Raw genomic sequence first — 18518 nt, forward strand, 5'->3', positions numbered from 1 at the left:
GGTAAAACGCATGAAGGAACACTATGGGGAAGGTTGAAAATGGGAGTTTAGATCAATGGTAACATTGATCTACAACCTTTTGTGAACAATTTGTTGGGTTTTTGTGACCGTTGGGAAATTGGGTTAAAGAGGGACAGAAGACAGTTAGGAAAGCAATTGCAAATTGTCGGTGATGAGAAAGAGGAGAAACGCATGAAAAGCAATGCGTAATTGCTTTTCAATTTTTGCAATTCAACCGCAGTTTGAATTGGGACCCACGTAAATAAAAACTGTGGTTAGTATTTAACCAAACATGTGTTACACTGCTTTTCTTTCAACCGCAGCCGCACCAACATATCCAAACACCATCTTAATAAACAATATTGAAAGTTGTTTATAAGTAGTGCATTAATGTCATCATTTACAGTGAAAGACCTTTACATTTTAATTTTAGTTGTTTTAATTAATCAAAAACAACCTTTATGTCCAACGACGTCATTTTAAGATTTGATAAACAATGTGCAACAGTGATTATGAATGAAAAATGCAATTTTTGTTTCTTAATAGTTGATGATACAGCACAATAAACAATAAGAAATGAATATTAATTTCGTGATTACGAATCTAAATAGAAAAAAAACTGTCCTTTTGCTTTCTCTGGTCAATTAATCAAATTCAATTAGAAGAAGAGACAAGGCAGTTTAGTATTGAATCATCATATTCAAGAGGCAACATTAATTCAAATATGCTTAAAATTTGATTTCATTATAATTGAATGAAAGAATGATTAAATCAAAGAATAATCTCTCCTACAGCTCCACGGTACTCTCATACACACTAATGCGATCCCTTCTCAAATTAAAGTGGAACAAGTTGAAGTTGAAGGGTCAAATAAAGCTGGAAGCACGTATTTCCTTCCATTAACACCATGAGCATTATAGCTAGCACCAGTTGTAGAGTCCACTAACAAATCCCCAGCATAACCAGGATACGCACCCTTACCATAGACCCCAGGACAAGCAGATGCGGCCTCAAGAGGAGCCTCCTTTGGACCCTGGAAATAGCCATTTTCAAATGGGTTTGTTGCAGTCCCAGCCAAAAGACTAGCCAGATTGATTACCATACCATCGAGACCCACATCATTGTTGGGTGCAACCAATGGAGGGTTCTGTGGTCCATAGATTGGCTGGTGGAATGGCCACGCACATTGACCGGGGCATTGAGTCTCAGAGTTACCAACCCAAATGTAAGCAAATTTCGATCTCTTAGCGTTGATTGTTTTAGCACTCAAAGAGGACCCATGAGTACCACATTTACTAGAGCAAAACCCTTCAACAGCAACATCGGATGATGTCAAAACAACGTTGATGGCACCCTTTTGACCACCCTTCGATGCTAGCTGCACGATTTGCTTGCTGGAGAGCGATTTCCCCAATGAACAGCTCTCGTCTAAAATCTGTGTTCCTACAGAGAGGAGAAGAGGAGAGGTTTTCTTCGTCTTGACAAGGTTGTAATATTTCTCAGTAGCTTTCCACCACGTGGCAACAGAGGGTTGGGCTGTTGTGGGTCTTCTAGAAGAGACAGAGGCAATAAAATCTGAGACAATGGCACGCTGAGATGGCTTGAACTTGCAATACCAGATCAAGTTGATCGAAATTTCACCGGTAAGAAGAGGGCCATTGTGGTATTGAAATAACAAGGGATCTTGGCTTTGATCTGACACGGAGAATGTCCTTGCTGCTGAGCTGAATTGTATAATAGAGATTAACAGAACAAGTTGAAGAAGAGAATGTGAAGAAAGAAAGGAGGCCATGATTGATCTGATGATCGGTAGTGATGGAAGAGAGGATTTTGTGAGTGGAGAGAAACGGAGGAGGAGATTGGGTATATATATTCTCAGGGAAGGGTTGAAATCTTAGGGAGGGAAGCTACGCGGAGAGTGGGTTGAGAATTGAAAGTGGGCAAGTGGTGACATGACAGGTAAATAGCGCGTTGTTTCATTGGTAACCTAATGCGCGCGCGGCTACTCTCGTTTTCAACTGCATCCATTGTTAACAAACATTACAGTGCTTGGCCAGCTAAGAGAGGACCAGGGACCGAAAGTGAAGGAGATAGCTTTTTGTAGACAGCTCCACTCATGAAGCCGTGAAAAAACCTCACAAGAAAATTAGGATTTCCATTGCTTGGTTAATAGGTTTGACTAGTGGCTGTTCTAATCGTCTAAAAATAACTCTCTTGATATACATGAAATTCTTTTATATTTAAATTAGTAATATATGTTAAAAATATTTAGGATGAAAATAAAAATGGATTTGGCTTAGAGCCATGAAAACACTATCTTTAACGATGAAATAATATGACTATTGATGAAACACTATGACTGTTCATCAAACAATATTATTGTTGATGAAATAATATGACTGTTTATCAAACAATATGACTATTCATGAAATAGCATGACTATTCATGAAACAATATAATTGTTCATATTAAGTTTCAAGTTCCAAATGCTATCTTTTGATATTATAAATATCCATATAATAGTATTAGGAAGCCAAATAGAAGAGTCTGTCCACCATGACTTAATTTATTACACAATAGAAACCCACACTTAGAAACATTAGAAGGGAGTGTTTCTTTCAAATATGGAATAAACATCTTTTCTTTCTTTATTCATTTACAAACTACACCAATAATTCCCCACTATTTTGTAATGAAGGTTTTTTCACTTGATAGAATTATGCTTACAATAAGGTATTTTGCAATTTCAACCTTCAATTAGTGTTATAACTTGAATCCTACTAAAGTTATTGGTGTCCGCAGATTGAACCAAAACTTTTGTTGTAGAATAAAAAAATACTACACACATAATACTATCCAAACTCTTAAGGAGGTCTACAACTATTTAGCACTATTATGGCCATGTGCTAAAATCTTATTTTTTCATGAATATTTACAAGAGAAAACCCTAACTCTTGTAAAAAGTGACACCACTTTTATATTCATATAGGTGAAATCATACATGTCTCTATTATATTAAACATGAACTTTAAATTCCATTAAGAGCCTACGCTCATCCTTTTTTACGTAATAGAACACACTGAATACTATCAGAATAGAGACTCAAATTAATTATCAATGTCCAACAGATACAAAACAGTAACTTGTTATTATCCATTAAACTTAGAGATAAGCTTCTTACTGATCCGAAGTTGGGTTCCTATTACTGGTATCTTTAATAACGGGTTTTAACCCCATTCTATTAGTTGTTTTCCATACCATGTCTCTAGATAGTCCTTTCATGAGCGAATCTGCTAAATTATTCACAAACTTCACATAGATAATGATGATTACACCATTTGTAATCAACTCTCGAATATATCCATGTCGAATGCTTATATGTCTTGACTTAGCATTGTAAATGTTACTATAAGCTCGAGACATAGTTGCTTCATTATCGCAGTATAAAAAAATAGTTGACATAGGTTGTGGCCACAACTTAATATCAAACAACATATTTCTTAGTCATTCTGCTTCTTTACCTACAATAGCCATAACAATAAATTCTGATTCCATGGTAGAATGAGAGATGCATGTTTGTTTCTTAGATGCCCAAGATATTGCACCTCCAAGTGAGAAAATCCATCCTGATGTGGACTTATTATCACTTGAACTAGTCATCCAACTTGCATCATCCGTCCATTATAGTTGGAAAATCAGAATAAAACAAGCCCAAATCGATTGTTCTTTTTAGGTAACCAAAAACTCTTGCAATACCCTTCCAATGATTTGTATTCGGCTTGCTTGTATATCTTGATAACTTGCATATAGCAAAAGCTATATCTGGTCTTGTATAATGCATAACATACATAAAACTTCCAATGACATTAGCATATTCTAGTTGTGCTACCGCTTTATCACAATAATCATTTAACTTCATGCTAGAGTCAAATAGGGTATTAACCTCCTCTATATTGAGATGCTTAAACTTATCAAGCATTTTCTCAATATAATGTGACTGATTAAGTGCATAGCCATTACTTTGTTTCTTAACTTTGATATCTAAAATTGTATCTACTTTACCGAGATCTTTCATTTTAATGATAGAAGTGAGATGCTTTTTGGTTTCAACTATTCCAATCATATTGATGCTATATATTAACATGTCATCTACATAGAGACAAATAATCACACTAATTTTTTTTTTTGTAAATTTGGAATACATACACTTATCAGCACCATTGTGATGAAAACCATTCAATAAAATTGCTTTGTCAAACTTTTCATGCCATTGTTTCGGAGCTTGTTTTAAACCATATAAAGACTTTACCAATTTACAGACTTTTTCTTCATTTCTAGGAAGTATAAAACCCTCAGGTTGCTCCATACACCTCCTCCTTTAAGTCTCCATTTAGGAAAGTCATCTTTACATCCATTTGATGAACATACAATTTATAAATTGATGTTAATATAAATAAAACTCTAATTGATGTAATTCTTGCCACCGAAGAATAAGTGTCAAAATAATCAACGCCCTCCTTTTGAGTAAAATCTTTGGCAAATAATCTTGCCTTGAAGGTTTTTATAGAACCATTGGTATTGTATTTTCTTCTAAACATCCACTTATATCCTATTGGCTTAGAACCTGGAGGTAAATCTACTAGGATCCAAGTATTGTTAGACAATATTGAATGTCTTTGGATCATCTTCCATATTTAGGATCATAGGTGTCTTTTTCAATATTGTATTTCTATCACCTTCCACTAAAAATACAATTGAATCAGTAGAAATAAAATTTGTATCTATGTGTTTTTCCTTTCTAACTCTTTGACTTCTTCTAAGTTCACTTGAACCTATTACTTCTAGGTTTTTATGTTTTTCACTTAATGTTGAGCTAGGAGTCATTACTTTTAGATTTGGTTTTTGCACATTTGAATCACTTATGAATTTATTTTCGATAAATTCAACATGTATAAATTAAACAATCACATTAGTTTCTAAATCCAAAAGTCTATAAGCCTTTGAATTTTGTGCATAACCAACAAAAAACACTCTTAAGACCTCTGCGTATTAATTTCGTTCTTTTAGGATCAGAAATTTTATAAAAAGCTACACACCCCTGCACTTTAAAATAATTTAGATTTGGTTTTCTACCTGACACGATCAAAGAGTTGATGTCTTATCCCAAGTGCAGGAGTGTCAAAGTAATAAATAACCCGGCAAGACCGGGGTCGAACCGCAGAGAGGTGAATTGTATAAATTACAAATAAAAAGAAAGATTTGAAGAGAATAATAACAGAAAAAGAGTTGAAGAGAGTTTTGGGAAGTGATATTGATGTAAGGATTAAACAATAATAAAACAGATGTCAAGGTTAGAGGATCCACTAATGGTATTTCAAATAAATATAATATAAACTCTTTTTATTACTCAATTGGAAACCACACACAAAGGAGGTTCCAATCGGATGATTTATCGTTAATGGCTCATTATAAAGTATTAACATGATCATATTAATTATCCTATTCAAGTAACACCATACTTATAAATATCATCAGGCATTCATGTTGCTAGTTTATGTTAACAACAAATCAAGTTCCTATCATAATAACGATGTCGGCCGAAAACTATGAAGGATTAAGCATTTGATGTACCAAGTGTTATACAACACAAATCTAGATTAACCATTTAACAAGCAAGGTATTAAGAATTAGTAAGATAAAAAGATAAAACATGTTAATAACAAACTTTCTTGGATATAAACGTTAAAGTCCATGTTGAGTTTATATTATACCTATTCTAACACCATTAATAAAACCTTTTCACCTTGACATAATTAACTTAGCTAAACATAATGAAGAAGAAAAACATAAATAAACAACATAAGAACATAAACATGATATAAGTTAACTAAGTATAGGAAAGGAAATGAAAAAGCATAAACAAGAGATTAATATAGCATGAAAGAAAACTTGAACATTACAAAGATATAAAGAGAGAAAGCAAGAAGATGATTTTGATCTGAAAAATAATATATGACTAAATACATGGCAAATGCCTCCTTTTATAGGCTAAGATTCAGAACTATTGATTGGTAGGCAACCATTGATTTGGTGGCTGGTTTTTGACATTGTTGGCTGTTGGTTCTTGATGTTATTGGCAGATTTTTGATATTGTTGGCTGGTCAAAACATCATTGCTAACATTATAATTTGAGCCCTTTGTTCCATGAAAGCTGTGGGCAATTGTCTCAACTTTCCAACAAAAAAAACCAGAGCTCATTTGGACTTCTAGAACTCAAGATATGAGCTGAAAACCGAACAGTGTTTGAGCTGCAAGACAGGTTCCGACTTCTCCGTTTTTGCTAAGATTTGAACTTGAAAACGGCAGAATTGAGTCTTGGACTCCTATGAAAGTTTTAGGTCTATGTCTTATCTTTCCATCCATATAAAGTGGACCTAAATCCGAGTTCTACAACTCTAGTTATGATCAAATAACCGAATGGTGTTCCAGTTTGGAATTGAACCAACATCTCTTCTCTTAGCCTAGTCCTCCTTTTGTCTCTTCACTTTCAATAGTTAATCACATTAATCAAGCATTTGAATTGTGAGATATACTTGCATTCAAAACAAGCATTTACCATAAATTAAAGATATATTATATTATCATACTTGTTATTATAAAACATGCTTTAGTTAGAGAATTTAACGATACTTTAGTGCAATATGATGATAAAAAGCCGTAATAAAAATACACTTTTAAGTACTAATCACTACCGTTCCATGCTTCATAGGAAGAAACATTTAATTTTTTAGATAGTACTCTATTATGAATGTGACATGCAGCAAGTAAGGCTTCACCCCATAAATTATTTGGTAATTTAGCATTCAAAAGCATAGCATTGACCATATCCACTAAGGTCCTATTTTTCCTTTCAACAAGTCCATTATTTTGTGGTGTATAGAGTGCTTTCATTTAATGGATTATTTCATTTTCCTCATAAAATGTAGAAAACTCTTTAGAAAATTATTATCCACCTCTATCACTTCTAAGAACTTTAATTTTTCTTTCCATTTGATTTTCTACCATTTTCTTGAACTCCTTGAATTTTCCAAAGGCTTCATCTTTAGTTCTTAACAAGTAAACATAGGTAAAATGAGAATAATTATTAATGAAAGTTATGAAATATCTTTTCCCACCCCTTGTTAACATACCATTTATTTCACATATATCAGAATAGACCAGCTCAAGTAATTGAAAATTCATTTCTACTTTAGGAAAAAGGCTTCTTTGTTACCTTTGCTTGAATACATACTTCACTTTTGTTATTATTATTATTATTATTATGTTAATATGAAATATAACCATGCTTACATATATATATTTTAAATATCTATAATTTAGATATCCTAATCTAGCATGCTAACGAAGAGAAGTAGATTCAATGATATAAGCAAAAATAACATTTGATTTCATTAATACTGAACTTAAACATGCCATCATAGGAATAACCCTTTCCCACAAACATCCCACTCATAGTTACAATAACCTTATCAGAATCCAAAAGAATCTTGAACCCTTTCTTGCTCAAGAGACTAACAAATACAAGGTTTTTTCTAATTTTAGGAACATGAAACACATTGAGTAAACATAATATTTGTCCATAAGTAAAGTACAACTCAATAGTTCATTTTCCCAAAACATTAGCAGAATTATGGTTGCCTATCAAGACCTCTTTAGATTTTTTCAATTCCTTATAAGTCTTAAACCATGCTTTGTTGTTGCAAACATGAATTGTTGCACCAGAATTCAACCACCAATCCGAAGTCTTTACAACATTAGTTACAATATTTAATAAGGTAATCATTCAAATTTGAATGTTTGAAACCATGACAACTAACTCCCTGACATCATCTTTTTCAACCATATTTACTTTGAAAGAACCACCTTTCTTGTTGAAATTCTTGAAACTGCACTCTTTTATGTAGTGCCTTTTATTTCCACAATGGAAACAAACTCTATGCTTCTTATTAGCATTTTGTTTCTTCTTGAATTTGTTTCCTTTCTTTTGTACTTACAGATTGTTTTGAGTCATTGTCAAACCAATTTCGGTAATCAAATTCACTTTAGAATTTGTTCCTTGCAATTCACGCATATGAGATTGAACCTCAATTTGCAAGTGTGTTTGAAACTGTTCAAAGGTATAATTGTTTGTAGAATACAACATCTTCTTTCTATATTCTTTCCAAGATGGAGGAAGTTTTGATCAAATAACCTCCACTTGAAGTGAATCAGGAACTTTGATATCCAAATCACTAAGTTTTGATATCAACATTTGAATTTCATGGACTTCATCCATAATTGACTTATTGTCAGTAATCTCATACTCAAAAAATTTTAAAGTAAGAAAACGATCAGAACCTGATTTTTCCTACTTGTAGTGTGTCTCTAAGGAAGCCCAATTTTTTTTTTGGCGACTTTAATTTAGAGAAGATCTTATAAAGTCGAATGGTCAGAGTATTCAGTAGATGCCCTCGATGAAGCACTTCATCTTCTTCATGTTTTACTCTTGTAGTCTTAACAGTAGCAGATTCATATTCTTGTGGTTTAGGTAGTGCAGATAGATTTGGGTCAAGAATGTAGTAAATCTTTAATGAAGTAAGCAAGAATATCATCTTGTCCATCTATCTTGTGTAATTCATACCATCGAACCGATCTAGTTGAATTTTGATATCCTTAGCAATTTTGACGCTAGAATTCATATTTATCTTCATCAAAATAAACACCTTAAAATTATTAGGAATATTTAGGATGTAAACAAATATGGAGTTGGCTTAGAGGATATGGAGTTGGCTTAGAGGTATGAAAACACTATCTTTAAGGTGTTTATTTGTCCCACACAGAGACAACACATCCAGGATACATCTAAGCCCTCTAAACCTCTAAAAGAATGAGAAGATAAGACCAAGAAAAGAATATATGTATTTATTGTGTTTCTTTTCTGTATAGTAACATGCTTTTATAGACTTGAAATTAAAGTATGTCCCCCAAAAATACCCTAAATATAAGCTAAATAACCCTATTTATAATAGGTAAAAACTTTAAAAACAATGCTGGAAAAATAATAAAAGAGTTATAAATAAAATAGAAAAACAAATCCTGAATCAATTAGGAAACTAAACAATTTTCGCATAGTAGCTTTTAGACCTTATCGCAAAGCCTTTTTGGTCTTTGATTGCTTTAGAATTTTAAGTTAAAATCGAACAAGACCTCCGAAAACTTCAGGCAAAATTTCAGCCTAATGTGTTGTTAACAATTATGATTTAAAAATAATAATTGTTAGAGTAAAACTGTGTATTAGGAAAAACAAACCCCAAACCGCCTCTAATGCCACAATTAATTAGCCCATCATTGTGAAATAATTAGGCCTATGTTGTAAATGAATCGAACTCCTCTTGCACATATATTAGATTGACTAAGATCTGATCATCACTTGTTGAAGTTGTAACTTTCTTGAAATTCACTTTGGATCAATTACTCTAAAGAAACTCATTGAATGCATCTTTAAGTTTCTTTACCTTTGATCTTGTAATTGATCCGATTGGAACTTCTAATGAATTCTTTGGTATAGTTTGGATTGTATCAATCATGATATAGTGAAACACACTCACAATAATGTTCTATTTTTCTACTATGTTAAAAATTAACTTGAGATCATACATGTTTTTATTAATGTACATGATTCTTGTTTTATTTTATTAAATATAAGCATTGGATTTTCAATTTATAGTTATATTTTTTACTTGATGTCAAAAAACACGTTAACAACACATTCTCATTCATTCTTTTGCATTATAATTGTTTTTATCTGACCCACAATGAGGTGAATTGAATAGATGAGTTAACACGTTTTGTTTCATATTTATTGACATAGATGATTCTCGATTTATTTAATTGAATGTTTGTATATGCTTTTTTATTTAATTATGATTAGGATTTTTTTAGTCAAAAGAAATGTTGAAAAGGCTGCATATTTGTTTTTTTTTTTTGCCAAAACAAATTATCTAACTTATGACGAAGTGCGGGTCAAATAGCTAGTTTAGCCTGTTTGATGAAATTGGTTGGTGTATATGCGATGATTCTATTCTAAATCCCTTGTAACTTAATGGGCCTAAAGATGATATGTAATTTTATAGATGCTTTAACACCTTTTTTTTGTATTTATTGGCATAGATGATTCTTGATTTATTTAATTAAATGCATGTAAAGGCTTTTTTTATTTATTCATGATTATGATTTTTTTTAGTTGAAAGAAAAGTTGAAAAAATATGCTTCTTTTTTTTTTCTTCTAAAAAACATTTATCCAAACCATAGTTAAACGCGAGTCAAATAACTAATTTAGCTTATTCGGTGAAACTGGTCGGTGCATATGCCATGATTCTATTATGAATCCCTCTTAACTTAACTGGCCTAAAGATGATATTTACTAGTATAGACAACAATTTAATCCAAACTCGATAAATATCAACCCGACTTCACTTGACCTAAATTAGTGGGTATTATTTAGATAGTTACCTTATCCTAATATGTAATGGATAGAATATGGATATTATCAAATCCAATCTGAAACTTGCCTGAGCCCAAGTTGAAATATATATTTATTTTATATAGATACATTTATACAATATTTAAATCTTTTTAATACAACATGATATATACATATCACAATATTGATATAAAACACACACACATGTATAATATTTATAATTTTATCATTTTATATATATATATATATATATATATATATATATAAACTATTTATTGAATAAAAAAATTAGATATTTATAAATTATTTATCAAGTTTTGGATATTCATCATCTAACTATTATTTATTATTTGATAAAAAATAAAATAGTTAATATATATATTACCTGTAGATATTCATTATCATTCCTGTTTATTACTAGTTTAGTGTGGAAGCTTGTGACACAAAATTACTAACAAACATGCTTATCGGAAAAAAGAAGAAATGTTACAATTAACTTGATAAAAGCAAAATACACACATAATGGTACAATACTACTATAGTACTTTTTTTTTCTTGTTTAAAGAAAAACAAGTGTGAGGAACATGTAAACAAAACATGAATAATTGAGAATGAAGTTTTAATGTCCTCCTTCGTCCCATCATCAAAATAATCTATAATTTAAAAAATAAAAAAAATACAATAACCAACAAATATATTAATATGAAGTCATTTGTTTGATAAATCTAACGAGTAACTGAAAGCTCAAAATTCTATCACATTAGATGTTTTTATAAAATTCTTTCATACAAAAAACAATAATTCTACTTTCTCTCTCTACTTTATTATATACCTTTAATGGGTACAAAGAAAAATTTGAAATTACACATTTTAAATCTCACTTTTTTTTTTATCTAGAGTAAGGGTATGCATATTGGTGAACATCTTAATTTATTTAATTTTGTAATTTTATTAATATTTAATGAGAATAAATATATTTTATGAAACATATCATACCGTATAAATCACTAATAACTATACATTTATTATTTTCTAAAAAACCTTATTTCACATGTAAATTTAGTATTTTATTTGGTTTGAAAATTTAGTAAGGTTAGTCTTTATCATCAACATTATATTAATAATTATAGAATATAATTTTAACATAATTGCAATGATTTTTATAATTTAAAGACTTAAAAATTCCTTTTGATTATTTTTATGTTTTTTATAAGAAAAAACAACAATTTAAGAACTTATATATAAAGATTGTCTATCATAAAAAAAAAAACCAACACAAAATGTAAAGAAATAATGAAAGATTTGTAGATTGAAACAGAGGTTTTTGAGAAGAAGACTCTGCTTGGGTTTTTGAAATCAATTTATAAATTTTACCTGATTGAGAGGATTCATCCTCTTGAGAGAACTTCTAGCTGAAAGTTTGTAAGGCCAGAAGAAATTCTAGAGATTTGGATAGGGTGTCTACCAAATTTTATACTTTATCACTCTGGATTGTTAGATGATTTGTTGCTTTCTCTTCAACAATAACTGCATCGTACCAAAGAGTTATTGGTTTTGCAGAAGATATGGCGGAAGCTATAAGTTCTAGAGTGCTTTGAGTTTTTTGTGGTTTTGTAGGTGCCGACTAAGGGGCTTTGCCTTTATATTTGGACTTAGAAGGCATTAGGACCTGTTTTGGAAAAATTCATGTTAAAAAATCAGGAATGAAATTTGTAATTGGGGGTCATCCAATCTTTTGATGGCTTTAAGAATAAATTCTAGTCTCTGGTTAAGACATTGAGTTGTTTGTGGGATGAGGTTTGACACGATCAAATAGTTGATGTCTTATCCCGAGTGCAGGAGTGTCAAAGTAATAAATAACCCGGCAAGACTGGGGTCGAACCACAAGGAGGTGACCTATATAAATTATAAACAACAATAACAACAACAACAACAACAACAACAATGATGATGATGGTGATGGTGATGGTGATGATAAGTTAAAGAGGACTTTGAGATGTAAGATAAATGTGAAGATTAAACAATGATAAAAGCAAATGTCAAGGTTAGAGGATCCACTAATAGTATTAGAGATAAGTAAAGTATAAACTCTTTATAAATTATCAACATGATCATATTAATCATCTTATTTATGTAACACCATACTTATAAATTTTATCAGGTATTCATGATGCTAACTTATGTTGACAACAAATCAAGTTCCTCTCATAATAACGATGTCGGCCGAAGACTATGAAGGATCAAGTATTTGATGTACCAAGTGTTATACAACATAAATCTAGATTAACCATTTAACAAGCAAGGTATTAAGAGTTAATAAGATAAAAATGATAAGACATGTTAATAGCAAACTTTCTTGGATATAAACATTAAAGTCCATGTTGAGTTTATATTATACATATTCTAACACCATTAGTGAAACCTTTTCACCTTGACACAATTAACTTAGCTAGACATTATGAAGAAGAAAAACATAAACAAACAATATAAGAACATAAATATGATATAAGTTAACTAAGTATAGTAAAGGAAATGAAAAGCATGAACAAGAGATTAATGAAAGCAAAACTTAAGCATTATAAAAATATAAAGAGAGAGCAAGAACATGATCTTGATCTGAAGAACCAAGATTCCTAAATGAATGGAAAATGCCTCCTTTTATAGGCTAAAATTCAGAACTATTCATTTGGTAATTGATTATTGATGTAGTGGCCAACTATTGATTTAGTGGACTTGGTGGACAACAGCACTCAAGCATTTTGGCTGGATGAAATGACATTGATGCAATCAGAACTTGGCAAAGTGTTCTTCATGACAGTTGTTGGCAATCATCTTATCTTTCCACCCATAACATTTCAGAGCATTTGGATCACTAGATCTCGAGATATGGCTAAAATACTGAGTAGTGCTGCTGGTGAACGTGGTGGATAGCCCTCAAGCTCTGGTTTGGATGAAATGTCATTGTTACCATCAGAATTTAAGTAGGTCTTCTTCATGCAAGTTGTTGGCAATTGTCTTTTCCTTCCACCCACCAAATTTCACATCATTTTGCCTTCTAGAACTCCAGATATAGGTAAAATTCTGAGCAGTGTTTGGGTTGGATTACAGAACAGATTCTGACTTCTCTTCTGTGGCCAAACTTTGAATTTGAAAATGACAGATTTGGGTCTTCCACTACTCATGAAAATTGTAGGCCTATTTCTTAGCTTGCTATCCATATAAATCAAACTAAAATCCAAGATCTACAGCTCCAGATATGACCCAATAACTGAACAGTGTTTCAATTTGAATTGAATCGGTATCTCCTTTCTAAGCTTAGCCTTTTCTTTGTCCTTTCACTTTCAATAGTTAATCACATCAATCAATCCTTTGAATTGTGAGATATGCCTACATTTAATTGAGCATTTACCATAAATTAAAGCTATCTTATATTATCAAACTTATTATAAAACATGCTCTAGTTAAGAAGTTATTGATACTTCAAGTGCAAAATGATGATATAAAACCTTGATAAAAATGCACTTTTAAGTACTAATCACACCCCTCAACCAGCTTATTGCTAGTCCCTAGTAATCAAAGCGTTAAAATAGAAAAATAATTTGCAAGTTCCACAAAGCAAGGCATTCATCATTCAACTTCTATTAATCTATCCAAGTAAACAAACTCTCATTTATATATATCTGCTTCATACTGTTAAAATAAGATATTAATAAACCTTCTTTTTTATGCGCTAAATGTATGAAAACATAGATGATGGGGCTTTTATTAGAAAAAAAATTATGTTCTAATATTTAAGGCTAACTTCTTTGGGTTGAGATTATTATCTTTTTCTATTTTTTTTCTTTTTTTTATATACATATAACTTAAAACACAATGCATCTTTAACCCATGTAATGAGCTTTCGGCTAATGACTCCTAGACCAGTTGGTCTTAGGGCATTAGGTGTTGAGACACCCCTTTGAGCTTAGTAACTCGAGTTGCAGATACTGATACGTAGATGATGCAATGTTTGATTCCCTTAAGCTTTTCTCCTTAACCCATGTAACAAGCGCTGGGCCAATAGCTCCCAAGTCAGCTGACTTTAGGGTATTAGGTGTTAAAACACCCCTTCGGGCTTAATTGCTTAGATTAGGGAGGCTACGAAACCAAACTTATCTATTTTTTTTTTTGCAAATTATATGCTATCCCTTTCCCTTAGTTGTTACTTTTAACAAAAGAACATAAATAATGTAATAATCCAATGTGCGACCCACAATCATATGTTAAAGTGTGTGTGTGTGTGAAAATAAAGGTTTAAAAATACTTGTTAAATTAGTATATAAGCAGAATCAATTGATAATAATGCGAGAGTTTGTAAACCTGAATATTTCAAGAAGTATTATGATAGACCTTATTAAGAATGTTTACTAAGATGCGTCTCAAGAGTCACTTTAACAAAAGAACTCCTTGACTCTGCCATCTTAGTAACAACGATTTTGCAAATAGAAAACACAGTTAGTTAATTTTTTTTAGGTATTGACTACCCTTTCCCCCTAACCAAAACGAGACATTGTCTTCAATGTCTTAAGGTAGAAAGATAGAGTATAGAAGACATCACCTGAAACAATGAACACTGATAAACCTGAAACACACTTAAACAAGTATAAGAAATAACAAAACAAAATAATAAAACAAAAAGACACAAGGTTTCACAAACGAAGGCTCAAATCCAATCTAAGCTTTTTACGGCTTTCTTTAGTTGACCAATTTATGCGACTCATGAAGGGATCAATTACAGGGATGAAATATTGTAGTTGGTCAATCAATTGTTCAGCAGTAGCAGTAGAGATTATGATTTTTCGTGCCGAAGATGTTAGAAATTTCTGTTCCACAGCTTGATCAAGAAAAGACAACAATTTATCATAAAAACCATTAACATTTAACAAACCTATAGGTTTATGGTGAATGTGCAGTTGGGCCCAAGATAAAATATGAAAGATCTCTTCTAATGTGCCCAGACCACCTGGTAAGGCAATGAAGGCATCAACGTGTTTAAACATTGTATTCAGTGGATCAGACATTGTGGAGACCTGTAGTTCCTCTCCAATTGTTTTTCCAAGGAGGTCCTCTTTTGCTAAAGCTTTGGGGACGACCCCCAAAACTTGACTGCCTCTTAAAAATGCAGCTATTGACACACCCCCCATTAACCCAAGGCTGCCTCCGCCATACACTAAATGAATCTTTCTCTTAGCTAATACCTGACCAAGATGATTTGCTGATTCTAAAAACTCTTTTTCTTTTCCAGAACTGGATCCACCGAAAACACAAATATTTCTTATTTGAGGACTTGAGGAACCTACCATTTCTACACACTTTGATATCTGTTGAATATATGGGTTGAGTAGAAATGAAGTGAAGGAAGAGAAGATGTTATAGATGAGAAATTAAAAATACAATCATACCATCTATATGTAGGCCAGCTGGAGTCTCTCTCTCTCTTAAAAAATATGTGTATGTACAAGCAATTGTGATTGTGGCTCATATTTTCCCTTGGTTTTACGTCCAAAAATGGCTTAAATGCCCTCTATGGGTCGGGGATAGGCTTCCCATCCAGTTTTCTTAAAAACTGGCAAACATGGTCTTTTTTAGTCAGATTCCCAAGACTATGTCGAGCATGTTCTTTATGAAATTGTGGCCATAAATCATGAATTGCACGATGCACATCTCCACTAGTGTGCGTCTCAAGAGTCAATAGAAGATTATCTAAAGACCCCTTACTCAGGCCATCCTTAATGAATTGTATTTTATCTTCATGGTTTACAGATACCATTCCTAAAGAATGACATTTTGCATTACAAGTCCATCTAGCACATCTGTGACAGACTTTCAGTCGTTTCGCACGACATTTCTTTGCAAAAGTGCTTTTACCTGTTCCAGGCATGTATGAAATGAAAGAATTGGAGGACTCACCTGATAATCGGACCTTTGCTTCAATTAGCCAGCGAATATCTTCAGGAATTCCATGGTTCATTAACAATCTCAATCTTTCACACCTAGCACGGTAAGTTTTTGTAATTGCATTCTGAGGCAGAGCGGGAAAATACTTTTTCAATTTTTCAAGAGCGGTGTCCATTTTTTGTAGATAAGAAGTGGAAAAGAGATGCAAAGAAGGGAGAAAGAGCAAAGAATTGCACAAATATATACACAGATATCAGTTATCATGGGAAATGAAAGAATTGACTTAAGAGTCACGGAGTACCGTTATCCACCATTTGACCGAGGTGAGAGAAACTAGCAAAACAAAGGTCACACAAAAAAGAAACACAAAAACAATGTGAGAAAAAGAATCAATCTTTATATACAGGATCACCCAATTCAATAGAGTCATTTTCAACTGAAAAATTGTCAAAGTAAACTTTCAAACGATGTCCATTTACCTTGAAAACATTACCATTCTTTGGATTCTCGATATCACAGGCCCCATATGGATACACATGTTTCACAATAAAAGGACCGCTCCATCTTGATCTTAGTTTTCCAGGAAATAAATGGAGTCGAGAATTATAAAGCAAGACTTTTTGACCAACATTGAATGTTTTTCTTAGTATTTTCTTTTCATGAAACTCTTTGATTCTTGCTTTATGAATTCTTAAATTTTCATATGCATCATTTCTTATTTCCTCAAGCTCATTTATTTGTAATTTTCGCAGCTGACTAGCATCATCAAGGTTTGAATTGAAAGCTTTAATAGCCCAATAAGCTTTATGTTCAAGTTCCACAGGCAAGTGACAAGGTTTTCCATGGACTAGTCTATAAGGTGACATACCTAATGATGTTTTATAAGCAATTCGATAAGCCCAAAGTGCATCATTAAGTCTTAAAGACCAGTCTTTCCTATTAGGGTTCACTGTTTTCTCCAAGATCTGTTTGATCTCTCTATTAGCAAGTTCTACTTGTCCATTTGTCTGAGGGTGATAAGGGGTGGCAACTTTGTGTGTGATTCCATATTTCTTCATTAAAGACTCAAATGACTTGTTGCAGAAATGTGTTCCACCATCACTTATCATGGCTCGAGGAATTCCAAATCGACTCAAGATATTTTCTTTCAAAAACTTTATCACTATTTTGTGATCATTGTTTCGACTTGGAATTGCCTCTATCCATTTTGAAACATAATCTACTGCGACTAATATGTACAAGAAACCAAATGATGGAGGAAATGGACCCATGAAATCTATACCCCAACAGTTAAAGATCTCAATGACAAGAATAAGATTTAAAGGCATCATGTGACATTTTGAAATAGATCCCAACTTTTGACAATTTTCACAAATCTTGCAGAATGCATGCGTGTCCTTGAACATGGTAGGCCAGAAAAATCCACTTTGTAAGATTTTTGCAGTTGTCTTTCTTGATGAGAAATGACCCCCACATGCCTCAGAATGACAAAATTTAATGACACTACTTACCTCATTGTCAGGAATGCATCTTCGAAATATTTGATCAGGACAATATTTGAATAAATAAAGGTCATCCCAATAAAAGTTCTTCACTTCGTTCAAGAACTTTCTTTTGTATTGGGTGCTCCAATAGCTGGCAAATGTCCTGAAACAAGAAAATTAACAATATTAACAAACCAAGGCATTGTAGCAACAGAAAATAAATATTAATCAGGAAAGTAATCATTGATTTGCATAATGTTGGATGTGGAATCTATTGTCAATCTTGACAAATGATCCGCGACAACATTTTCGGTGCCTTTCTTGTCTTTGATTGTGATATCAAATTCTTGAAGTAACAAAATCCATCGTACCAATCTAGCCTTAGAATCCTTTTTTGAAAGAAGATATTTCAAAGCTGCATGATCACTAAAAACAACAACAGGTGAGCCAACAAGATAAGATTTGAACTTGTCACATGCAAATATTACCGCAAGTAATTTCTTTTCAGTGGTAGTGTAATTCATCTGAGCACTATTTAAAGTTTTACTTGCATAATAAATCACATAGGGTTTCTT

The 18518-nt window shown here is 32.2% G+C and overlaps 1 protein-coding gene across 1 annotated transcript; it reads right to left on the reverse strand.

The window, feature by feature from the left end:
• Positions 1–713: 713 nt before the first annotated feature.
• LOC18099527 (protein PHOSPHATE-INDUCED 1) lies at positions 714–1861 on the reverse strand. Its single transcript, XM_006383438.3, has one exon. It carries the CDS (start codon positions 1790–1792, stop codon positions 833–835), a length of 960 nt encoding a protein of 319 aa, XP_006383500.2. The 5' UTR covers positions 1793–1861; the 3' UTR covers positions 714–832.
• Positions 1862–18518: the final 16657 nt, after the last annotated feature.

Source organism: Populus trichocarpa, chromosome 5, assembly GCF_000002775.5.
Source record: "Populus trichocarpa isolate Nisqually-1 chromosome 5, P.trichocarpa_v4.1, whole genome shotgun sequence".
NCBI classification, from domain to species: Eukaryota; Viridiplantae; Streptophyta; class Magnoliopsida; order Malpighiales; family Salicaceae; genus Populus; species Populus trichocarpa.